At 38.2% G+C, this 24,978-nt stretch overlaps 2 protein-coding genes across 3 annotated transcripts; one reads left to right on the top strand and one right to left on the bottom strand.

Annotated features, from left to right (window-relative positions):
* The first annotated feature begins 8,292 nt into the window (after positions 1-8,292).
* LOC136256845 (uncharacterized) lies at positions 8,293-19,942 on the top strand. The gene is made up of 22 exons (XM_066049904.1): positions 8,293-8,594; positions 10,580-10,752; positions 13,442-13,598; positions 15,775-15,792; positions 15,846-15,872; positions 15,924-15,950; positions 16,082-16,108; positions 16,162-16,188; positions 16,490-16,516; positions 16,568-16,594; positions 16,648-16,674; positions 16,728-16,754; positions 17,525-17,551; positions 18,965-18,991; positions 19,043-19,069; positions 19,123-19,227; positions 19,439-19,465; positions 19,521-19,547; positions 19,601-19,627; positions 19,681-19,707; positions 19,761-19,864; positions 19,916-19,942. The coding sequence occupies exons 1-21, from the start codon at positions 8,537-8,539 to the stop codon at positions 19,835-19,837; spliced, it is 993 nt and encodes a 330-aa protein (XP_065905976.1). The 5' UTR covers positions 8,293-8,536; the 3' UTR covers positions 19,838-19,864; positions 19,916-19,942.
* Positions 19,943-21,338: 1,396 nt separating this feature from the next.
* On the bottom strand, positions 21,339-24,949 carry LOC136256844 (uncharacterized). 2 transcript variants are annotated; one of them, XM_066049903.1, is made up of 9 exons: positions 24,816-24,949; positions 24,662-24,755; positions 22,918-23,063; positions 22,510-22,627; positions 22,364-22,455; positions 22,194-22,314; positions 21,945-22,076; positions 21,593-21,829; positions 21,339-21,544 (listed from the first exon to the last, which is right to left on the bottom strand). In XM_066049903.1, exons 4-9 carry the CDS (start codon positions 22,571-22,573, stop codon positions 21,354-21,356), a joined length of 837 nt encoding a protein of 278 aa, XP_065905975.1. In that variant the 5' UTR covers positions 22,574-22,627; positions 22,918-23,063; positions 24,662-24,755; positions 24,816-24,949; the 3' UTR covers positions 21,339-21,353. The 2 variants fall into 2 exon arrangements, with proteins under 2 accessions (XP_065905975.1, XP_065905973.1); XM_066049901.1 differs by lacking the exons at positions 22,918-23,063; positions 24,662-24,755; positions 24,816-24,949 and adding an exon at positions 22,681-22,865.
* Positions 24,950-24,978: the final 29 nt, after the last annotated feature.

The following is a 24,978-nucleotide window of genomic DNA, read 5'->3' as shown; positions in this document are numbered from 1 at the left end:
AAGATGTCACCTTATAGATAGTTCAGTTACAAAGAAACCATCATGTAGAGAATTCAGCTACAAACTAGTGACCCTGTAGATACATCAGCTAGAAGAAGTTACCTTGTAGAGAGTTCAGCTACAAAGAAACCATTCTGTAAAGAGCTCAGCTGCAAACAAATCACCTATACAGAATTCAGCTACAAACAAATCACCCTGTAGAGAGATCAGCTAGAAGAAGTTACCTTGTAGATAGTTCAGTTACAAACAAATCATCCTGTAGAGAGATCAGCTAGAAGAAGTTACCTTGTAGATAGTTCAGCTACAAACAATTCACCCTGTACAGAGCTCAGTTAAAAGAGGTTTCCTTGTTGAAAGTTCAGCTACAGACAAATCACCCTGTAGAGAGATCAGTTAGAAGAAGTTACCTTGTAGATCGTTCAGCTAAAAAACAATTCACCCTGTAAAGAGATCAGCTAGAAGAAGTTACCTTGTAGAGAGTTCAGCTACAAAGAAACCATCATGTAGAGAATTCAGCCGCAAACAAATCATGTATAGAGAGTTCAGCTACAAACAAATCTCCCTGTAGAGAGATCAGCTAGAAGAAGTTTCCTTGTAGAGAGTTCTGCTACAAACAAATCACCCTGTAGAAAGATCAGCTAGAAGAAATCACCTTGTAGAGAGTTCAGCTTCAAAGAAGCAATCATGTGAGAGTTCAGGTACAAACAAATTGTCCTGTAGAGAGATCAGCTAGAAGAAGTTACCTTGTAGAGAGTTCAGCTACAAAGAAACCATCATGTAGATAGTTCAGGTACAAACAAATCACCCTGTAGAAAGATCAGCTATAGAAGAAATCACCTTGTAGAGAGTTCAGCTACAAAGAAACTATCATGTAGAGAGTTCAACTACAAACAAATCATCCTGTAGAAAGATCAGCTATAGAAGAAATCACCTTGTAGAGAGTTCAGCTACAAAGAAACCATCATGTAGAGAGTTCAGCTACAAACAAATCGGCCTGTAGAGAGATCAGCTAGAAGAAATTACCTTGTAGAGAGTTCAGCTACAAAGAAACCATCATGTAGAGAGTTCAGCTGCAAACAAATCACCTGTAGAGAGTTAAGCTGCAAACAAATCTCCCTGTAGAGAGATCAGCTAGAAGAAGTCACCTTGCAGGGAGTTCAGTTACAAAGAAATAAACCATGTAGAGAGTTCAGCTGCATGATTTTTTGCTTATTGTGAGATGACACATAACAGCCTATAATATTATTTAGTTTTATGGTGATTCTGTGTAATTCATAATACAAAGTGACGTAATTATGCATAGGTTGCTTGTTTTTGTTTTGTGCCATGGTTACCAATGGGGCTCAATAGAGAGTGTCTGGAAAGCCACCCATTTGTCTGTTTAACTATTACTAGCAATTACAAATTGTGGTAAACCTATTATATCAAACAGCATGTAGCATTTTTCAAGCTGTAATAATTTGTTATTACACATATAGGTATATTGATCATGGGATTAAAGTTTGGTGCATGGGTTAATTTCTATATTCTGCAAGACAACAAAAACTGTGAAGTGTGTGATAGAATTTTCAGTGGATGCAGATATATTCATGTAATAATTCTACCTTTAGCTATACCAGTTAAACTGCATAGTACAAACTGAAAATAAAATTATTGCAAAATTCTACAGTAATTTGAGCTGAAGTGTAACCATATCAATTTAAAATTCCATAGTAACTTCAAATCAATGACAGTAAAAGTGGCATGTGTCAAACTTATATTACATGCCTAACTGCAAACTACCGTAACAGGTGATAAGTACTAATACAGAAAATGCACCAGAAATGTAAACAAATTACCTTGAAATTTCCGCATAACTGGAAATCACCTGGACAGGTGGTATGTACTAGTACAGGAAATGTTCCAGAAATGTGAACAAAGAACTCCTTGACAAAATTTGGTTGTGGAATTTCCTGCACAACTGGAAATTAGATGGAAGAGTGATATGTACAAGTACAGGAAATGTGTCAGAAATGTAAACCAAAAAATGTCCTTGACATTTCCAGTTCCAGGAAATGTGACATTTCCTGCATGAGTGGAAATTTCCTGGAAAGGTGGCATGTATTAGTGCAGGAAATGTGCCAGAAATATGAACAAAATATTTCTTGACATTTTTGTTAGTGGCATTTCCTGCAAAACTGGAAATCACTTGGAAAGGTGATATGTACAAGTACAGGAAATGTGTCAGAAATTCAAACAGAAAATTTCCTTGACATTTCCTGTACCGATATAACCACCGGAAATGTGGTATTTTTTGCTGCATGTATGCAACTGTATAATTAGAATATTTCATGGTCGCGCGCGCGCGCGCGCATGCATGTTATATCAATCAAATAAGTTGATTTTAAATAACTCATTGTTTTTCGTGCTCTAGCAACTCATATTATTGCTTTGTTTAACTGGATAACTAATTAACTAACCATGAAAATATTCTAATTATACAGTTGCATGCATGCAGAATTCATTATGAGTCCATAGAGCTGAAAAGACCACTACCTATACTACTACATTAGCACATGTGCTTGCTACATTTAATTATGTCTTTGTTCTAGTGGCGTGCGATATCAGGATTTTTATTTCGATATTATATCGATACGATATTGGGGTAAATATAGAAATTTCGATACGATTTTCGATAATTTTTAATTGTGTGGGTGGTGTAATTGCGTGGGCGGCCGATATTTATAAATATGTTTGAAATACAATTTGCACACAACTTATTGCATAAAACTAATAATAAGCCTAGAAAACTGGCAGACAAGTTTTTAAAGTGGCTAGATAGTACAAAACCAACCTTCATTTCTAGCGTGATTGCGCAATCACGCACTAAATGCTGTAGATTTATCGAAATATTCTTCGATATTTCGATAATTACCGCAAAATATCACCTTTTCGATAAATATCGAAATCTGCTAAAGCAGTATCGGAAATCAATACGATAACGATATCGACAAAATTATCGCAAAATCGATATTTTTTCGATATATCGCACATCACTACTTTGTTCCATTATATTCATTGCACACCATACTTTTAGCAAAGCATTATGGATCATAAGCTTTAATACACAAGTAGACTCATAGTATGTACCAGGGCAAACATTTGAACATGTGTGATGTAATGTACACGTAATGTGGTATATATAAGCACTATGTGTAGGTAATTAGAGACCTAGCACGAGGATCTTCGTGGATTTTAAAAACCGAGCGAAGTGAGGTTTTAAAATACACGAAGATCCGAGGGCGTGGTCTCTAACTGACTTAGAAAATGTATGCATTATATATGGGCATATAGGTGGAGTCATTGTGGGATTGGGTTATATGTCGTACTGAAGTCGTCGTGCAATGCTAAAATAATCACGGAAGATTGAACATGTTTTTGTTGAAGTGTTGAAAAAATCGAAGCTCGCACCGCTTCCTTTTGCAAGCTATCCTAATTGGATCTGGCACAGCTGGGAAACGGTAGTGATCGATAATGTCGAGCCGGGTTAGCCTTTGGGGTACGTTTCGTACTATGTATTCTCCACCTTTGGTGGTCTTGTACCACATCTCCAAGTCTCATTTGTGGGTTTTGTAATCTCTACAAGGGTTTTGTATAGCTAACCTTATTGCTATGAGGTAACTCTTAGTGGGCATGGCCAGCTGAAGTCTATTTCAGTTTCAGTGGCCTGTATAGTTTTACAACATATTTATAAATGAAAGAGTTGAGAAAACCATGCATATGGTGCATGTATGCACCCCCTTCAATTTTCCACAGTTTCACCATAATTATAGTAGGCATTCCAGCCCGATTTTTAAACTTTGGAAAAATGGACTTCTTATATGCTCAATAGATAGAGTATTGATTGCCGATCTCAGAAATATATAGTTTGTTGGGTTGGAATTAACTACTTTGGCATGCACAGTGCTTTAAAACTGAAAAAAAGGTACATTTTTTCTCCAGGGCTCCCCATACATTTTAAAGGGAAAAATGGCACAATTAAATCAGGAAGCCATCTAGCAATCTGGACTGTTGTGAAACTGCAGTTGCTTCTAGCTGCAAGTTTGTACATATAATGAGAGTAACTTCAGATGTTATCGGATCTCAGCGACCTTTGTATGCTTTGTAGTGAGCAAATATGTTTCACCTACTGCACACTTCTCAATACAATGGTACATACCCACAGGCAAGAGGCTATCTCAAGTAAGTAAAAACATCAAGTTAACAACTTATAAAGGTAAACAACTAAAGTGGAGGTGCCACAATGATACAACAATACCTAAGGTGGAGTTGTGGTTTCAATTATGGCATTGTTATGCCGACTTTGAAGTGGTTTGTATTTTTGAGCTGATGACACAGCCATCAGAAAATTGCTCTGGAGCTGAAAATCGCTAACCCAAGCGAAGTAACTACGCACTTTAAAGTAAGCACCAGTGACTACCTTCCACCCGACACTAGGTTTTTTTATATTTTAAAGTATTCTACATACGTACATTACAAGGCTTAAAAGATTACAAAACAACACAAAACTTACTTATATGTAACGCGCACGACAAAACTAAGATTTTCATGATGATCAGCGTGTGGACAAATCCCATAGCGAGTTTCATCCTCATTGGAGCTCGGACTACGGAGCAATCCCAAGTTAAACGCGAGTTGTTGTTTTGTGCCAGGGTTCTATTGGGGAATATACGGAGAAATTTTTATTAAAAAATCTCGGATACTGGAATGCCTACTTATAGCAAGAAGCAGGGTAATAATATACACTGTACTGTAATTGAAGTGCTGTGAAATATTTACAAGCAATTTTTATGTGGAAATGTTACCACATCTATTTTAATCACACTATACATATTACAAGCGCAAAATTAAGTGAAGTCCACAACCAGGTCAAACTCTAGCACCAAAACTCAACAAGATACACAATTAATTTTATGTGCAATTCATTTTATGGAAGAAAAAAATTCCATGACTGTCCCTAAAACAAACAAATAAATAGCTCATCACTTTTATAGTTGTTCACTCTACTCATATGTTGTGGACATTTCAGCTGCTGCTACAGTGTGGGTATGCGGTATGTGCGGCCCTCAGAAAGGCTATGGTGAAAAAAGATGTGAAATCCAAGGTGGCGGCCAAGAAATGGCTGTGATGGTAGGTTAATGGTAAAAATTTTAATAATGACAATTCAGGTAAATTTTGTGAAGCGGCACAAAAATTCACCTGAATTGTCGTTATTAAAATTTTTACCATTAACATACCATCACAGCCATTTCTTGGCCGCCACCTTGGATTTCACATCTTTTTTCACCATAGCCTTTCTGAGGGCCGCACACTTTTTTTACAGCTTGGCTGTTTTGGATTACATTTCATTTCTTTTTGTATTTGTATACCCCAAAGCCGGCCCATAGGCCAGCTTTGGGACTTTTTTAACCTATGTTTTTTTTCTTTACTACAGGAAGAAGAAAAGATGAAGTAGATGTACTTTAAATATTTTATCAGTAAATGTACAAATTATATATATATAATACATATGTGACCGGATTTGCGAAAAGAGGCCTTCCACACACATCCAATTTGCCAACTTTGACAATTGATAACTTCAGATTGGAAAGAGCTATTGCCTTGAAATTTGGGCAGTGGTGATTTCTATGCAGCTGAACTCTCTACATGATGGTTTCTTTGTAGCTGAACTCTCTACAAGGTAATTTCTTCTAGCTGATCTCTCTACAGGGAGATTTGTTTGTAACTGAACTATCTACAAGGTAACTTCTTCTAGCTGATCTCTCTACAGGGTGATTTGTTAGTAGCTTAATTCTGTACAGGTGATTTGTTTGTAGCTGAGCTCTTGACAAAATGGTTTCTTTGTAGCTGAACTCTCTACAAAGTAACTTCTCCTAACTGATCTTTCTACAGGGTGATTTGTTTGTAGCTGAACTATCTACAAGGTAATTTCTTCTAGCTGATCTCTCTACAGGGTGATTTGTTTGTAGCTGAATTCTGTACAGGTGATTTGTTTGCAGCTAAGCTCTTTACAAAATGGTTTCTTTGTAGCTGAACTCTCTACAAAGTAACTTTTTCTAACTGATCTTTCTACAGGGTGATTTGTTTGTAGCTGAACTATCTACAAAGTAATTTCTTCTAGCTGATCTCTCTACAGGGTGATTTGTTTGTAGCTGAATTCTGTACAGGTGATTTGTTTGCAGCTGAGCTCTTTACAGAATGGTTTCTTTGTAGCTGAACTCTCTACAAGATAACTTTTCTAGCTGATGTCTCTACAAGGTGACTAGTTTGTAGCTGAACTCTCTACATGGTGGTTTCTTTGTAACTGAACTTTCTACAAGGTGACTTCTTCTAGCTGATCTTTCTACAGGGTGATTTGTTTGTAGCTGAACTCTCTACAAGGTAACTTCTTCGAGCTGATCTCTCTACAGGGAGATTTGTTTGTAGCTGAAATCTCTACAGGTGATTTGTTTGAAGCTGAACTCTCTAAATGATGGTTTCTTTGTAGCTGAACTCTCTACAAGTTAACTTCTTCTAGCTGATCTCTCTACAGGGTGATTTGCTTGTAGCTGAACTATCTACAAGATAACTTCTTCTAGCTGATCTCTCTACAGGGTGATTTGTTTGTAGCTGAATTCTGTATAGGTGATTTGTTTGCAGCTGAGCTCTTTAAATAATGGTTTCTTTGTAGCTGAACTCTCTCAAGGTAACTTCTTCTAGCTGATGTCTTTACAGGGTCACTAGTTTGTAGCTGAATTCTATACATGGTGGTTTCTTTGTAACTGAACTCTCTACAAGGTAACTTTTTCTAGCTCATCTTTCTACAGGGTGATTTATTTGTATCTGAATTCTGTACAGGTGATTTGTTTGTAGCTGAGCTCTTTAAAGAATGGTTTCTTTGTAGCTGAACTCTCTACAAGGTAACTTCTTCTAGCTGATGTCTCTACAAGGTCACTAGTTTGTAGCTGAGCTCTCTACATGGTGGTTTCTTTGTAACTGAACTCTCTACAAGGTGACCTCTTCTAGCTGATCTTTCTACAGGGTGATTTGTTTGAAGCTGAACTCTCTACAAGGTAACTTCTTCTAGCTGATCTCTCTACAGGGAGATTTGTTTGTAGCTGAACTCTCTACATGATGGTTTCTTTGTAGCTGAACTCTCTACAAGGAAACTTCTTCTAGCTAATCTCTCTACAGGGAGATTTGTTTGTAGCTGAACTCTCTACATGATGGTTTCTTTGTAGCCGAACTCTCTGCAAAGTAACTTTTTCTATTGATCTCTCCACAGGGCGATTTGTTTGTAGCTGAACTCTCTACATGGTGGTTTCTTTGTAGCTGAACTCTACAAGGTGATTTTTTCTAGCTGAAATACGTATCTCTTTCCATAGTTGCATGAACTCCCTACAAGGTAACTTCTTCTAGCTGATCTCTCTACAGGGTGACTTGTGTGTAGCTGATCTCTGTACAGGTTTCTTATTTCTAGCTGATCTCTTGAATTCTCTTCAGGTTGACTGCTCTATTAGGATGACTGCTCTATTAGAGTATCTCGATCTCGCACTTGCTGCACTAAGTTGGATTTCGTGTTATAACTCCGTGGCTTTAAGTTTGATTCTTCTACACCATTGATGAGCCTTTCTAAGATGATTACTCCATCTGTATAACGATTTTCAAAGCATTACCCCAAGCGGTTTATCTGGTAGGCGTGGCAAGCAGTCGTTTTTTTATTAGCTAATCTCGATTGCGTAATTATTACACACTGTTAGTTTTTTCGTTGTATCTTCCTGTTTTTTTAACTCGATTTCTTTCAAACCACAAAAAGTTTGAGGTTCAATAGTTAACCTATTCACCCACCGATTTTCAGCTTCTTCCCATACGCGGTTTACCCTGTAGGCGTGACAACATATCGGTGTTATTTTTCGTGAATAATCGCTCATAACTCTTTGCCTGTTTATCGTATTCCAGCCAAAGTTGGTACCGAGATGCGCCTTTATATCCCCTTCTGTGTGCCAAATTTCAAGGCAATCGGATATGGTGTTCGAGTTTTATAGCAGTTTTTGTAAGTGTGCAACAAGAAAAAGAAAAATAAGAAGGAAAAAAAAAGAAACTGAGCCAATTTTTGAAGTCGAATATCTCGGGAACGCGCGAAGCGATTTCGCTCAAATTTGTTATGTAGAGTGCTGCAGTTGGAGGGCATGTCCACAGTAAAAATCGTCTTGTTTCATAAAGGAAGCACAGAGCTACGGAGGTGCGAATTCTTTCTTCCTGTCAATACAACCTTATATCGTATGAGTTTATAGACGAATAGTCTATAATACACCGTCGCCCGGTTATGGACTATATGTCTATAAACGCAATTCGCTACATATAGACTATTACTCTATACCCTCGATATAGAGTATTTCTCCATAGAAACTACGGGACCATTGGAAGCGCGCACAGTGCACTTTCATTGGAAATCTTAAGCGAGGCCTGCAGAAGGGGTAGAAGAGGCCTAGAATAATTGTCAACACAGTAAAAGACAATGGCTGGCGAGGCACTAGACATTCAACCTCAGATGCTGATCGAAGCGACAATAGAAGGTCAGTTTCTACTATGGCGGGGAATTAATATAATATGGTTGTAGCTGAAGGAAAATATTAAACACGTTAGGCAAAATCAGGGTAGGGAATGTGTGGTAAAACTGATTTCCACCTATTTGCTTGTGTGTGAGTCTCGTGTTGCAGTGGTGATCTTTAAATTGAGAGGGTCAAGGCAGAATAAAAATCATACTGAAATAAATTATTCACCACTGCAGAATATTTACTTGTTGTCTGATATTATAGTATGTTCACGTTGAGCTGAATCCTGAAAAACAGCTAAAAATTAAAAGTGGATTTTTTCTCAACAGAGTTAACATTTCAGCCAACCAGATGATTATTGGTAACAGCAAAGGTGTCAACAACAGACACATACGTTTTGGCTCCATTACAAGTTCGGGAAAGGACTGTAATGGACACTGTACTTATATGGCTTCCCCATAGGAAATGTATTGTGAAAATTTTGATTGGCCATAAATATTATGTCAAACATTTGAATAAAAAGATTTTGAAATATTTTTAGCGGGTCAAGCAGTACTACAAATGAGCCAAATTTCAAGATCATGTGTAATTGCATCCATGAATTATTTAATGTTTTTGAGGATTCAGCTCAACGTGAACATACTATAGGACTGCAAAGCAGGAGCTGGAGTGTTTCAGATTGAGAATAAACTCATCATAATTATATAGGATATGCGCATATTATTATGTGAACGAAAATGATCAGTATAATAAGATTAGTGGCATGCCAAGAATTTTTGATGGTAAATGACTATCATGAATCTCATACAAAAGTACGGGTAACAAATCTAATTTGGACTATAACTCTCCACATGAACTATGGATGGGGCTCCTTCTTCCAGTTACTCTGTTATACACATAAAGGAATCAATCCCTCTGGAGAAACTCTTCTAACTGGTCTACTTTTTGCGATTCACTCTTTCTATGCATACCTACAATACAGTGTTCACCATCGTGACATAAGAAAATATCACGTTTTTATGAATTTTTAAACATAATTGTCACTACTAGGCACTTCTCTATGTATACAGTTGTAAGTACTGTATGAAACAGAATAGAGTACCTCTACTACTAGGAAATTGCCATGTAATAATGTATCACTCAGTTAAGAAGTCACTCTAACTAGTCTCTGATATCATGAGATGTACCACTCCGTGTCAAAAGTGCCAAAAGTTTGTATATGGCACAGACTCCGTTATACATAATATCACTGCTTGTGGTTTCTTACAACACTACATAAGTGCCGGCAACCAACACCATTACAACACCTCACTTGACACTTTAAAGTTAGATTGAAAGTCTTATAATGCAAAATTCGATTGTGTAAGGGTATACAACAAATGTCATAGCAGTCAATGGCAATCTAAAAAGCAAACACGGTAGCTCTTTAGTCTACATGTATATACGTATGTATATGAACGCATGCGCAGTTAATAGTCTGACTCTATCTTCACATTTCACCTTATAATTCATTCCTAAAAGCTAAATAAACCTCACCATTACATTTGATTGCGACAACCAGTTTTTTGGCTTGCCAAGAGTGTAAATGTTGTCATGTTGTCGCATTAAGACCATGATCAGTATTAGCATTCTACCTTATATAGAAATGTAGCTGTGCAGTCTAATATTGAGTGAGTGGTACAGAATAGGTATACAATCTTTGTTTTCTGCCTGCAGTCTTGCATTTATATCAGGCAGAGTACAAGTGCATGTTAACTACTAGGTATTGTTGCCAAACAACTCAGCTAAAGCTTAATACAGTAAAGAAACAATTACACTGTTACACATGGAGATGTGAAGTGTCAATTGCTTAATTAAAATATTTTGAATACCAATTGGCCATGGGGCCTTGAAATTGCATCCATGCATATACAGTGACCTATTGTTCTAACTGTATTGAGAAATAGTATAATAGTAGTGCTCCATATATTGTGCTTCGTAATCGTGTCATTGTTAATGGCTAATAGAACAAGTTTCACCTGTGCCTACTAAACGGTGTCAGCACTGTGGGCATCAATCTCACATTCGTTGTGAATTCTGTGATGGCTGCGAAATAAGATTCCCTGAATCACAGAAGAGGCTAGCTACTGGCCCACCCAGGAAACATGCCACTGATTTGCTATCACAACTGTACAAGAAGGTATGAATCAATTGTATAAAAATGTTGCCACATTACAATTTGGTGAGCATTAAACAATAGCATTGCACTTGTACTATTTGATACTCTTGCTCAAACAACATGAATGTTGATGAAAAAAGAGGTTGACAAATTGAACGAATCAGTTAGATTCAGTATCCATAATTACCTTTAGAAGTGCTGTGTATTTTCTTGATTTATGTCAAAGCTGATAAAGTGTGCATTAATTATTTTTCTTCAGTCAGAAATTGCTGTCATACGGTAGAGGTTTAATAATGGCTTGGCAGATATTTCATTAAAACTAATATTTTATTATTAAATCCCCTGGCCACAGAGTGACAATGTATGTATGTAGAACACTACTATTTTGTTAACTTTTGTCCAAACTTATAGCTTGTATTTATAATCAGTGGCTTGTACTTGCTTCTTCTATTAGTTTTCATTTAAAATGCTGTTGAACATATACACTGTAACTAAAAATAGTCAGGATGTGCATTAATTTAGATGAAAATAATTATTTAGCCTGGTGCTTCTCTTTCTTTTGATATGACATACAAGGTTTTGTGAGTCATAATCATGTTACAATAAGTGAGTTAACAAAGGAGTACAAGGAAAATTTTAGAATTTTAAGATCAATCGGTAAAACAAGATGCCTACATCTCCAAATATACTGTCATGGTTATAAATTGGTAGGGATTAAATGTGTGCTAGCTAGCATTCTTCAAGTGTAGACACTTGCTTGTTTTATTTCTATGATTCCGAATTAGGCTTTATAAACTGGTGGCCACTAAGACAGGCTCCACAACATAACTATTAGGTATCACTAACAACTACAAAGAGTTAGCTAGGTTGAACAGGGAGTTCAAGCTAACTTTCCCTGTATCCCTTCATGTGTAAAAAAGAAGGTAATTCTGATGTGATATAATCAAACAACCATAGCTGTTTTCTTTGTACAAACTCTATGAGCAGGTGAACTGATGATGGCAATATCCACAATGACGTTTCTTTACGTTGTGATTACAAAATTTGATGTTATAATTGACTAAATGGCCGTGTTAGTGCAGGGCTTTAAATACTTTGGCGAATAATATTCGAAATAAATGTTGTCTGTAATGCTTTACACATGGAACCACGAGATAATAAAGGTAAGAAGTAGTACACGTACCGTAACAGTTCAAAACATGCTCCAACAAGGAAAGCTGACCGAAAATTTTAAATTTGGAGACATCTATGCTTATTTGTATTACATTATATACTATATGCCTCACCTTCGCCCTTTTTCAAATTTGTAAACGTTTTCATAGGGAACATTATCTCTCCCGATACTTCCTTGTACAAAGTCCCACACTATGGTGGCCATTTTGTTTTGTGACATCATAGATATACACGAAACGTAATCAAAACGTCATTGTGGATATTGCTCATTTCACTGTGTACAGAAGTGATTAGTACACGCATATGTTGCGTCATAGATAATATACCCCCCCTGGATTGGAAACTAGTAAGCGCCACTGGTTACAGGCTGGTTTCGCGCCCCCTTCACGTTTCTCTGGGTAAAAACAAGACTCACCACTGGTAAAGGGTTCTTCTCAAGATGTTTTGGAAGCCAACAACGAGTTTCGAGGCAAATCTCCTCTTTATTGTACGAACCGTAGAAGCGAAACCGAACGCGAGATCAGATGGTTTGGACACATTCAAGGAAAATACTGAAATCCTGTACGCTATGCCCTTCGTACTCTGACCACCCAAAATAACCGGAAAATTATGTACTGCAGTAATTGCAGACCAAAATGGACTTTGTCCTGCAGTTACTGATTGTTGGCCTACACTTTGCAATGTTACAATATGATTGAGCCATTGAGGCAAGCTATTTTGCTTGTCCAAGTTTATTAAGCTTGTTCTTGTAGTTCACATCTTGTTCCTATGTTGATTCTAAGTAGTTCCAGCTGCACACACTTGTCACAAGATATGCTATTGTATTCAAATGCCTGGCAGTAATTGCAGATCAAAGCAAATTTTGCTCGGCTATTCGTGGCATTTGTACTGAAAACTGCTGACTGCCGACCATTATTTTGAGCTCTGTACCATGGAGCATTATTTGATGACTTCGTAGTATAAATTGTGCAGTGATACTGTTTAGAATCACAAAGAGAATGTGCTACAGTTTTGCCAAAAATGCCATCCCAAAAACCTGCCAAAGAAGTTATGGGAAGGCATATTATTTAGCCAAGGTTATTCTTTATAGCATAGTTAACCTTGTGATACTTTCTTTTTCTACCTACAGCACTTAGTTTATCCAAGAATGTGCTTCCGACAAAGCATGTAGTCCACCATTGTAAGCCTTCTGACCAACAGTGACACGAAGTGGTCAAACCAACCAAAACAATTATCATAACAACACCACAAGTCATTCTTGTAACAAAATAAAGTCATTATTGCCACCGTTCTGCTGTAGTAGGATTAAATTTGTTGAGGCGCGAAACCAGCCTAAGGACACTGGTTCTTGTACAAAGTCTATGGGTGCACGACACAGTTTCCAATCCAGGGGGTATATTATTTATGGTTATGTATGTAGTACATGTGTGTACTATATGTATTTCAATTCACTGATGAATATGTAGCAAAATAGAATTTACAGATTTTTACTCAGGCAGTCACACATAATATTAATGGTTTTACCATAAAATTTTAGGCAAATCAACTTAACCAAGTTGGTTATGACATCGTTATTTTGGGGCACAAGGTCAACCAAAAAAACCAATCTTACCCCATTATGGGAACCGATGGACCCGCAAAAGGTTTTTTAAGAAGGTTTGAAAATGTTTCAAAGCTCTGGAGGCTCTACTTTGGTGAGGGTACTGTACATTAAAGATATACTGTATCTACTTACATACGCATGTATAATATTGATGTAATTATAACACAGATCAGTAAATACTTATACTCCACTGCTGTGAATTGTAGCACAAGACAAATGCATAAGTTATCAATTGAGGAAATCATAGTATACATTACTGACATCATTAGAAGACAGTTATTGTTTATTTGTCCACCGAACATATTATGTTCAATGAATAATAGTGACTGGATTTGCGAAAAGGTACCTTTTCCACACATTTTACATGTAAGCAAACAAAATGATGTAACGCTTGACTCCTTACACTGATTAGTTTGCTTTCACTTTCATAATGTAGCCAGATACTGTAGCTGCACACATGGAAAAATTCAGGCAATTATATGCAATGATAAAGACATTATGAAGCATCAAAGTTCATTAAATTGGTCAAATTTTGTGTGTGAAAAAGGTACTTTTTTGCAAATCCAGTCACAATAGCAACTACGTAGCTACAGGCAGCCAGGCACATTGTTTACTACTTTGTTGCGAAGGAAGTGCAATTTGAACAAACCATTTTTTTGCCAAAGTTTTGACTGGAAACCAGCCTCATCTTTATGGCACCTTGGCAGTATTGGTCGGTAGAATCAAGCCCAAAAGTGTCTTCAGAATGGCCAAATATGAGACAATTTTATTTAAAAGGATTTTTTTTTCTGACTGATTGGCTATTAACTAGCCTACACACTCACTAGTGCTTTCAGACAAGCACAACTCTAATTTTTTTCAAGGTTAGATATTGATTCAGCCAGACTAGTACTTTTTGCATACCACAAAACATGCAATACACACGTCATAGACATGCCTTGTGTCCCATTTGTCCTTGCTGACAGTGTAAGGTGTAAATCCACAGTAGTGTGGATGGATTTCCATCTTTTTCATAGTGACTGTATTGATTACAGAGGGGTTTCTGCTATTCTTCATTAACAACAATGTGTAATGGGCTGAACATAGCTGAAAATGAAGCGAATTGGGTTATTCATTTACGCTAATTGATATTTTGGGTGTACATTCATACAAAAATATTTAGTGTGGTACTGGCCACTCCCCTCTTTCTTTTGATGTGGTACACCCATGTATGTGTTGGTTCATCAGACAAAAAGTAAAATAGCAAGTAGAAGGAAAATAGGAAATTTTAAGTTTGGTAAAAATAAATTAAAGAAACAATAGGAAAGTGACTACACCTTATTTAATTTTAGGAAGGTAGGTGGAAGGGGGGCAGCAGCATTTATTTTGACACTGTGAATACCACAATACAAGGTTTGGCATCAGTGGAATGATGTTTAGTGAGCAAGAGAGGGTTGACTAGTGTACTTGAAAGCATTAGTACAGGGTGTATGGCACCCAAAATTCAACCTGGCTATCACTTGTTTTCTCTATTGTAATAAAAGCCCTTAATATATTTTTAGCATTATGATCTGCACTAAAAAAAACTTACTGAAATAAATAATTCAGATGATTTCAATGCTTTGATAGACTGCAGAAAGACTTTTCCTTGTACGTGCTTCTCATATGGTCCTCAGTAATGCTGTATAATGGGCAGAACGTAGCTGAGATTGAAGTAGAATCGCAGATAATGCATTGCAGTAATTGTTAGTCAGAGGCACATTTGAGGCACTTCTCATTCTGCTCTTCATCATTAACACTGTATAATGTGTGAAACATAGCTGAAAACGAAGCAAAATGACCACTCCATATTCCAGTCCAGGCCCGCATTTTTGAGCCGTATAGAGTAGGGATGATAGAAATAAAAAGCAGGTCACAGACACCTGCAGCTATAATAGTGGATGTGTAATCCCTAGACTATTTCAATGTAGTATAACTGCAGCCTCCCTTGTTTCATTGCTTTTATTCCTATTCTAATTTGTGAAATTTCTAATTTTATGTTATAGTTATAACTTACAGTTATAGACCACAGATTGACAGTCTTACTTGGCCTTACAAATCAGTAACTGGGTCCATGTCACAGATTTTCATCATGATTGTATATAAACCAAATTAATTATTTGGATCATTTACCATCCCAGAGGTCTACTTGCCTACCTTAAGTACACATTGGCCAGGTTTATGTGCACCTCCCTTGTACCAACGTTTTCCATAACACTATTAAAGCTATCACATATATCAATTTTTAGATAATGATCAGAGTACAGGTATGTGAGATAGTGATAATAGTCAGTTAACAACAGAGGTACTTCCCCACTAGTTTTGAACAGAAGTCAGCAGGGTACAGGTATGTAAGACGGTGATACTAGTCAGTTAATAACAGATTTTTCCCCACTAGTTGTGAACGGAAGCCAGCAGGGTACAGGTATGTGAGACGGTGATAATAGTCAGTTAATAACAGATTTTCCCCCACTAGTTGTGAACGGAAGCCAGCAGGGTACAGGTATGTGAGACGGTGATAATAGTCAGTTAACAACTGAGACTTTTCCCTACTAGTTGTGAACGGAAGTCAAGAGAGTACAGGTATGTTTGATGGTGATACTAGTCAGTTAACAACAGAGATTTTCCCCCACTAGTTGTGAACGGAAGTCAGCAGGGTACAGGTATGTGAGACGGTGATACTATAGTCAGGTAACAACAGAGATTTTTCCCCACTAGTTGTGAACGGAAATCAGCAGGGTACAGGTATGTGAGATGGTGATACTATAGTCAGGTAACAACAGAGATTTTTCCCCACTAGTTGTGAACAGAAATCAGCAGGGTACAGGTATGTGAGACGGTGATACTATAGTCAGGTAATAACAGAGATTTTTCCCCACTAGTTGTGAACGGACGTCAGCAGGGTACAAGTATGTGAGACGGTGATACTATAGTCAGGTAATAACAGAGACTTTTCCCCACTAGTTGTGAATGGAAGTCAAGAGGGTACAGGTATGTTTGATGGTGATACTAGTCAGTTAAGAACAGATTTTTCCCCACTAGTTGTGAACGGAAGCCAGCAGGGTACAGGTATGCTAGATGGTGACACTAGTCAGTTAACAACAGAGATTTTCCCCCACTAGTTGTGCACAGAAGTCAGCAGGGTACAGGTATGTGAGATGGTGATACTCTAGTCAGTTAATAACAGATTTTTCCCCACTAGTTGTGAACAGAAGCCAGCAGGGTACAGGTATGTGAGACAGTGATACTATAGTCAGGTAACAACAGAGATTTTTCCCCACTAGTTGTGAACGGAAATCAGCTGGGTACAGGTATGTGAGACGGTGATACTATAGTCAGGTAACAACAGAGATTTTCCCCCACTAGTTGTGAACGGAAGTCAGCAGGGTACAGGTATGTAAGACGGTGATACTAGTCAGTTAATAACAGATTTTTCCCCACTAGTTGTGAATGGAAGTCAGCAGGGTACAGGTATGTAAGACGGTGATACTAGTCAGTTTATAACAGATTTTTCCCCACTAGTTGTGAATGGAAGCCAGCAGGGTACAAGTATGTGAAACGGTGATACTATAGTCAGGTAACAACAGAGATTTTCCCCCACTAGTTGTGAACGGAAGTCAGCAGGGTACAGGTATGTAAGACGGTGATACTAGTCAGTTAACAACAGATGTATTTCCCCACTAGTTGTGAACAGAAGTCAGCAGGGTACAGGTATGTTAGATGGTGATACTAGTCAGTTAACAACAGAGACACTTCCCCACTAGCTGTGAACAGAAGTCAGCAGGGTACGGGTATGTTAGATGGTGATACTAGTCAGTTAACAACAGAGATTTTTCCCCACTAGTGAACGGAAGTCAGCAGGGTACAGCTATGTTAGATGGTGATACTAGTCAGTTAATAACAGAGATTTTTCCCCACTAGTTGTGAACGGAAGTCAGCAGGGTACAGGTATGTTAGATGGTGATACTAGTCAGTTAATAACAGATTTTTCCCCACTAGTTGTGAATGGAAGTCAGCAGGGTACAGGTATGTAAGACGGTGATACTAGTCAGTTAATAACAGATTTTTCCCCACTAGTTGTGAATGGAAGCCAGCAGGGTACAAGTATGTGAAACGGTGATACTATAGTCAGGTAACAACAGAGATTTTCCCCCACTAGTTGTGAACGGAAGTCAGCAGGGTACAGGTATGTAAGACGGTGATACTAGTCAGTTAATAACAGATTTTTCCCCACTAGTTGTGAATGGAAGTCAGCAGGGTACAGGTATGTGAGACGGTGATAATAGTCAGTTAACAACAGAGATTTTCCCCCACTAGTTGTGAACGGAAGTCAGCAGGGTACAGGTATGTAAGACAGTGATACTAGTCAGTTAATAACAGATTTTTCCCCACTAGTTGTGAATGGAAGTCAGCAGGGTACAGGTATGTGAGACGGTGATAATAGTCAGTTAACAACAGAGATTTTCCCCCACTAGTTGTGAACGGAAGTCAGCAGGGTACAGGTATGTGAGACGGTGATAATAGTCAGTTAACAACAGAGATTTTCCCCCACTAGTTGTGAATGGAAGTCAACAGGGTACAGGTATGTGAGACGGTGATACTAGTCAGTTAATAACAGATTTTCCCCCACTAGTTGTGAACGGAAGCCAGCAGGGTACAGGTATGTGAGACGGTGATAATAGTCAGTTAACAACTGAGACTTTTCCCTACTAGTTGTGAACGGAAGTCAAGAGAGTACAGGTATGTTTGATGGTGATACTAGTCAGTTAACAACAGAGATTTTCCCCCACTAGTTGTGAACGGAAGTCAGCAGGGTACAGGTATGTGAGACGGTGATACTATAGTCAGGTAACAACAGAGATTTTTCCCCACTAGTTGTGAACGGAAATCAGCAGGGTACAGGTATGTGAGATGGTGATACTATAGTCAGGTAACAACAGAGATTTTTCCCCACTAGTTGTGAACAGAAATCAGCAGGGTACAGGTATGTGAGACGGTGATACTATAGTCAGGTAATAACAGAGATTTTTCCCCACTAGTTGTGAACGGAAGTCAGCAGGGTACAAGTATGTGAGACGGTGATACTATAGTCAGGTAATAACAGAGACTTTTCCCCACTAGTTGTGAATGGAAGTCAAGAGGGTACAGGTATGTTTGATGGTGATACTAGTCAGTTAAGAACAGATTTTTCCCCACTAGTTGTGAACGGAAGCCAGCAGGGTACAGGTATGCTAGATGGTGACACTAGTCAGTTAACAACAGAGATTTTCCCCCACTAGTTGTGCACAGAAGTCAGCAGGGTACAGGTATGTGAGATGGTGATACTCTAGTCAGTTAATAACAGATTTTTCCCCACTAGTTGTGAACGGAAGCCAGCAGGGTACAGGTATGCTAGATGGTGACACTAGTCAGTTAATAACAGAGACTTTTCCCCACTAGTTGTGAATGGAAGTCAGCAGGGTACAGGTATGTGAGACAGTGATACCAGTCAGTTAATAACAGATTTTTCCCCACTAGTTGTGAATGGAAGCCAGCAGGGTACAGGTATGTGAGACGGTGATGATAGTCAGTTAACAACAGAGATTTTTCCTCACTAGTTGTGAACGGAAGTCAGCAGGGTACAGGTATGTTAGATGGTGATACTAGTCAGTTAAGAACAGATTTTTCCCCACTAGTTGTGAACGGAAGCCAGCAGGGTACAGGTATGCTAGATGGTGATACTAGTCAGTTAACAACAGAGATTTTCCCCCACTAGTTGTGAACGGAAGTCAGCAGGGTACAGGTATGTAAGACGGTGATACTAGTCAGTTAATAACAGATTTTTCCCCACTAGTTGAGAATGGAAGCCAGCAGGGTACAGGTATGTTAGATGGTGATACTAGTCAGTTAACAACAGAGACACTTCCCCACTAGTTGTGAACGGAAGCCAGCAGGGTACAGGTATGTGAGACGGTGATACTATAGTCTGCTACCAACAGAGATTTTTCCCCACTAGTTGTGAACGGAAGTCAGCAGGGTACAGGTATGTGAGACGGTGATACTAGTCAGTTAACAACAGATGTATTTCCCCACTAGTTGTGAACAGAAGTCAGCAGGGTACAGGTATGTTAGATGGTGATACTAGTCAGTTAACAACAGAGACACTTCCCCACTAGCTGTGAACAGAAGTCAGCAGGGTACGGGTATGTTAGATGGTGATACTAGTCAGTTAACAACAGAGATTTTTCCCCACTAGTGAACGGAAGTCAGCAGGGTACAGCTATGTTAGATGGTGATACTAGTCAGTTAATAACAGAGATTTTTCCCCACTAGTTGTGAACGGAAGTCAGCAGGGTACAGGTATGTTAGATGGTGATACTAGTCAGTTAATAACAGATTTTTCCCCACTAGTTGTGAACGGAAGCCAGCAGGGTACAGGTATGTTAGATGGTGATACTAGTCAGTTAACAACAGAGACACTTCCCCACTAGTTGTGAACAGAAGTCAGCAGGGTACAGGTATGTTAGATGGTGATACTAGTCAGTTAACAACAGAGATTTCTCCCCACTAGTTGTGAACGGAAGTCAGCAGGGTACAGGTATGTTAGATGGTGATACTAGTCAGTTAACAACAGAGATTTTTCCCCACTAGTTGTGAACGGAAGTCAGCAGGGTACAGGTATGTTAGATGGTGATACTAGTCAGTTAATAACAGATTTTTCCCCACTAGTTGTGAACGGAAGCCAGCAGGATACAGGTATGAAGGAGCTGGGTATGAAGGTATGAAGGAGCTGAGCTTATTTTGCTGGAGCCAGCAAAATGAGCTGGGTTGAAGGAGCTGGGTATACAGGTATGAAGGAGCTGAGCTTATTTTGCTGGAGCCAGCAAAATAAGCATAAAGGAGCTGGGTTCCAATGAAGTGAGATTTTGAGTACTAAGAAGTACCTTATGACGCATCCTTGTGCTTTTCTTGCTTATGCTATATTACTCTGAATTGAAAGCACTGTAACTTGAAAACAAGATGTTGAAACAACTTGCAACTGCCTTCATTAAACTAGAAATTTAATTACCTTTTATATGGTGCCCAGTATAAGGACAGGGGACCTTTTGTTCAAGCTCTGTGCTTGATAACTGAACTGCTGTAGTTCATGGTTTTCTGTTGAGATATCCACCTGTGACCTATTAAAACTTAACATTAAATAACTTTTGTTATACCCCTTTAATAAAGAAACGATACACATCAGGATGATCCTTGTACATAGTACTACACAATTGTCAGCATTGATGATTTCTTTAACAGAATCCCTGCAAATGGAAATTTTAGTGATTTTGTTTACTGCCTAGGTAAGAAAACTATTTGTATTTTAAAGATTACTAATAGGCTATTATGCTCCAGTTGTATGCTTTGTACTACTATGATACTAGGCCCAGCAGTTAACTTGATAGAAACATGATTGACCTTTAATAGTAACAAATAGTTTTCATGTCAGGGTGCAAAAAGGGGTGTTCCTGAGGACTATTTACGTGCCTCCCCTTCTTAAAACACTTAGTGCACGCTCCATATACTCTGTAAAAAAATTGGTGCTTTTATCAAAAAGTGAACGATTATGTCAATTTTAAGGGCTTATGTTCTGCACTAATAGAGGTTTCGCTGTATATACTATAGCATGTTCATGGATTTATAAGCAAACACGCCATGCTTGACACACGGCAAGTCGGTACATTCTATCAAAAATTTTATGTTATTATTTTAGTTAAATACCCTTTGTTTACTAACAATTTAGTATATGCAAATATGTTAGATGACAATGTGTCAGGTGCACATCACTATTATAATAAAGCTAGGTAATTTACTTTCTACTAGCTTTACCTGTAAGCAGTGACCATGGAAAATCTCCATCTAAGATACTCTCCACTGATGTTGTGTGGTATTCATCTACTGCAGCACCACAAAGTTGATTGTATTTATCTACACAGGTTGCCAGCCTATTCTTCTCTGTTGCTACACTGTGCCTCAGGTGTGCTCTTTGCTTACTAGATGCTATTTACACTAGCATAATCACAAATGCATTATTCCAAGTTTACGCACTTGCTAAATTTTGTACATTGACTTGTTTCTTTTTTATACTTAAAAATAGCATTTCCATATCAGCTTGGAAGTGCTCTAAGCAGGTCTTAATTACCAATTGTTTCCCTTCTTGCAAACACTGCTCTCTTGAAGCATCATCTACGATCAATAATAACTCTTCCAGTTCCCGAAGTCTTACAGTGTTAGTCTGTGATCTTGAAACCACAGATGTTGCTTCCTTATAGAGCTGAGCAGATTCTAGAGAATTGAATGTATATGTATTGTACAAAAGTAGGTGTTGACGTTTTTAAAGTCTTTTCTGACATATGCTTGTATCGTCACAAATTCTATTACATACACACATCATACATACCTAGTATTATACTATCAACAATATCACTGCTAGCACTAAATTCTGTGAGAGAGGTAGCTATACCCATATGCTTCCAGAGTTTGAAGTACTGCTCTCGGTTATCTCTCTCTGAAAATTCCTTGTTCAGCTCACCTGAAACACATAGGGATCAGATCATTAGCATGTTTGTGTGAATAGACCACAAAATAGTGTCTACTATACAATTCACAAAATATTATATACACACACACACATGTACACGGTATATACCTCTTGTTACTGCTTGTATATTAGCTTTATATAAATGTAGGCTGTCTTCAGTTGTGTTGATGCTTGAGGTCACCCGCAGTGTATTAAGTTCTCCCTCCAGGGTTAATAACTTCTCATCTGTCTACAAAAAAGTATATAAAATATTTTGGTGTACTTAAAGAGGATTACACCTTTCTCAGTCTCTGGATTAATGTTTGAGGAAGAGAATCAATTTTTCGTTGATTCCAAAACCTCACAGCTTCAGTGAGAAAGTCTTCTCTGCCTGTAGTGCAGGTATAGTGAAAGTGAATAGACAAATTGCTTTTCAAGTACATACGATAAGCCAACATGTATTTAGTTGACGGACTCCATCTTGAAATGTAGCTGAAAAACAGCTCCATATCCTCCCCAGATCCTGCGCCAGCTCCATCTTGCCACCGAGCACCCCATAGCACCTTTACAGCATAATTAAACATATTATTCTGTGTGCTATACCTGTAATTATTACCTGACAATGCCAAGTGTGAGCTTTTGCATGCATTACAGGGAGGCAAGGAATCATTTCGTTTCCACTACTGTTGCCTGAATAGTGGACACTGCTGGTCCATGGCCAATATTTGCATATCACATCATGAATTAGATAACTCAGATTCCGATGAGTGAGATAATCCATGTGCAGAAAATGAGTATAGCCCTATCTTTATCAAATAAAGATTACAATTAAGTTAATAACACACATACGTACATTTCACCACGAAACATGTTGACTGCTTTTTGGGCAATTATGTGACGACAGCCAGCCACAACAACTCCAGTCTCATCCAAACCCCTCATTGTCTTTGAAGTAGATTTGGCTGCCTTCCATCTACTCGTACCGCACATACCTGGTTGCTACAAAAATAGCAAATGCAGATCAAAATACTGAATTAATTTGTGTGTGTGTGTGTGTGTGTGTGTGTGTGTGTGTGTGTGTGTGTGTGTGTGTGTGTGTGTGTGTGTGTGTGTGTGTGTGTGTGTGTGTGTGTGTGTGTGTGTGTGTGTGTGTGTGTGTGTGTGTGTGTGTGTGTGTGTGTGTGTGTGAGAGAGAGAGAGAGAGAGAGGAAGATCATAGCATTAGTTAGGGCACTACCTTCACAGACTGGTGCTTACTAATGCCTAGTTGCTCTGGTATTTTCATTCTATCCAGCTAGGCATGGAGTTAACTAAGAAAGCAAATGGAAACTACTGTATGTCACATGATAATAGCTCCTGATAATATAAATTGAAACTTTGGATGCCCAAATCTTCCAACTGTGAAACATCTTCCTGTGTTGTACTAATCATCAAGTTCCTAATTTGCCTTAGTGCCTGAACAGTACGTACATGTTTCAGAATTGTGTGTAGGTGTCAGGTGCATACAACAACTAATAGCTTTTAGCTATTGATAAGGGGCCAAACATGTAGCTGTACTCTGATTGCATGATTTCCTACAGGTTGCTATGATTGATTTAAAACAGATATATCATGACGAAAAGCATCTTTACAAAAGGTGTTAATGTACAGTGTATATAGCAACAAATCCTGTGTTGACTTACAGAAGGTTGAATAGAGAATTTTAAACCAAATCATCATAACCCAATTTTTGGCCTGCTTTCACATGAATCTGCTACCCCACCCACCTGCCTGCCTGACTGCAGCTTGTTGGCCTGAATGCATTTAAATTTATTTAGTGACATCTCCACTAAGGAAAGTCTTAATACAGACAATTAATACCTTGGTGTGGTTTCCATGCGTGAAGAAAATGACCGTGTACTTTAGGCACATGCACATGACTTTTTTCGTGATGTGAAATGATGGCCATACCCTAGTGACTGCATACATTCAGGCCAACAAGCTGCAGTCAGGCAGGCAGGTGGGTGGGGTAGCAGATTCATGTGAAAGCAGGCCAAAAATTGGGTTATGATGATTTGGTTTAAAATTCTCTATTCAACCTTCTGTAAGTCAACACAGGATTTGTTGGTATATACACTGTACATTAACACCTTTTGTAAAGATGCTTTTCGTCATGCGCAATACAGGTGTATTCACAATGACAGCATTTTGTTACTCCTTCAACTTTGAGGAAAGCCTAAAGCAGTACTACTGTACCATCTAATAGATATGTTGTTATTATCATCATAGCATATATAGGGTTTGTGCTGTACAACATCCATCAAGTGTAATAGTGACACATTATGTATTTTTGTGTGAAACATAGTTAAGTGTGTAAACACCAAAGTGATTGACATACTCCATTGTAAACCTTTACATGCTTTCTTGTGCCTTTCAATTATATATGTAAAAACGATTACTAAACACTATCCACTATAGGGACCCGCAAGAAAGTCTGTGTAGCAGGGAGCCAATAATAAGTTACTATTTATGTAGAATAGTTATTCACTGCAATGGATACATTTAATTGCCAAGCTAATTGATCTAAAGGAAAGTAAAACATATTGTTGTTTACTTACAGTGTCATCATGGTAATTCACTAATTCCAAATGATGATCAACCTCTTCATTATTAACAAAAAATGTTCCTTTGTAGTAGGAGTCTCGGATACCTCTACGAGTTCATTTAGGCTGCTCATACCATCACCCATTTATATGTAGATAAACAGTATACCTGGGAACTTTGTAAAATCTATACAACTTCTTGTTGCCATCTACATGTGCTGAATGCTGCTTTCTGTGACAAGCAGGACATTCAAATGGTGAGGTGTGCTGCAGCTGCTGAATCTCCATCCGGCAGTATCTGAACTCTTCAAAGCCTTTCATAAAGGTTTCTT

The sequence above is a fragment of the Dysidea avara genome, chromosome 5 (genome assembly GCF_963678975.1).
Source record: "Dysidea avara chromosome 5, odDysAvar1.4, whole genome shotgun sequence".
NCBI classification, from domain to species: Eukaryota; Metazoa; Porifera; class Demospongiae; order Dictyoceratida; family Dysideidae; genus Dysidea; species Dysidea avara.
This window is presented reverse-complemented; position numbering and strand designations above follow the sequence as displayed.

Bases quoted from the DNA above. Each gene is read 5' to 3' on its own strand.
- LOC136256844 (XM_066049901.1), bottom strand. From the start codon at position 22,845: ATGGATTATCTCACTCATCGGAATCTGAGTTATCTAATTCATGATGTG. The intron at 22,456-22,509 runs GTATGTACTTGA...CCTGCACTACAG, and splicing joins TAAATACATGTTGGCTTATC to GCAGAGAAGACTTTCTCACT. The intron at 21,545-21,592 runs GTGCGTAAACTT...TAGTGTAAATAG, and splicing joins CAATGTACAAAATTTAGCAA to CATCTAGTAAGCAAAGAGCA.
- LOC136256845 (XM_066049904.1), top strand. From the start codon at position 8,537: ATGGCTGGCGAGGCACTAGACATTCAACCTCAGATGCTGATCGAAGCG. The intron at 16,595-16,647 runs GTATGCTAGATG...TTCCCCCACTAG, and splicing joins CGGAAGCCAGCAGGGTACAG to TTGTGCACAGAAGTCAGCAG. The intron at 17,552-18,964 runs GTATGTAAGACG...TTTCCCCACTAG, and splicing joins TGGAAGTCAGCAGGGTACAG to TTGTGAATGGAAGTCAGCAG.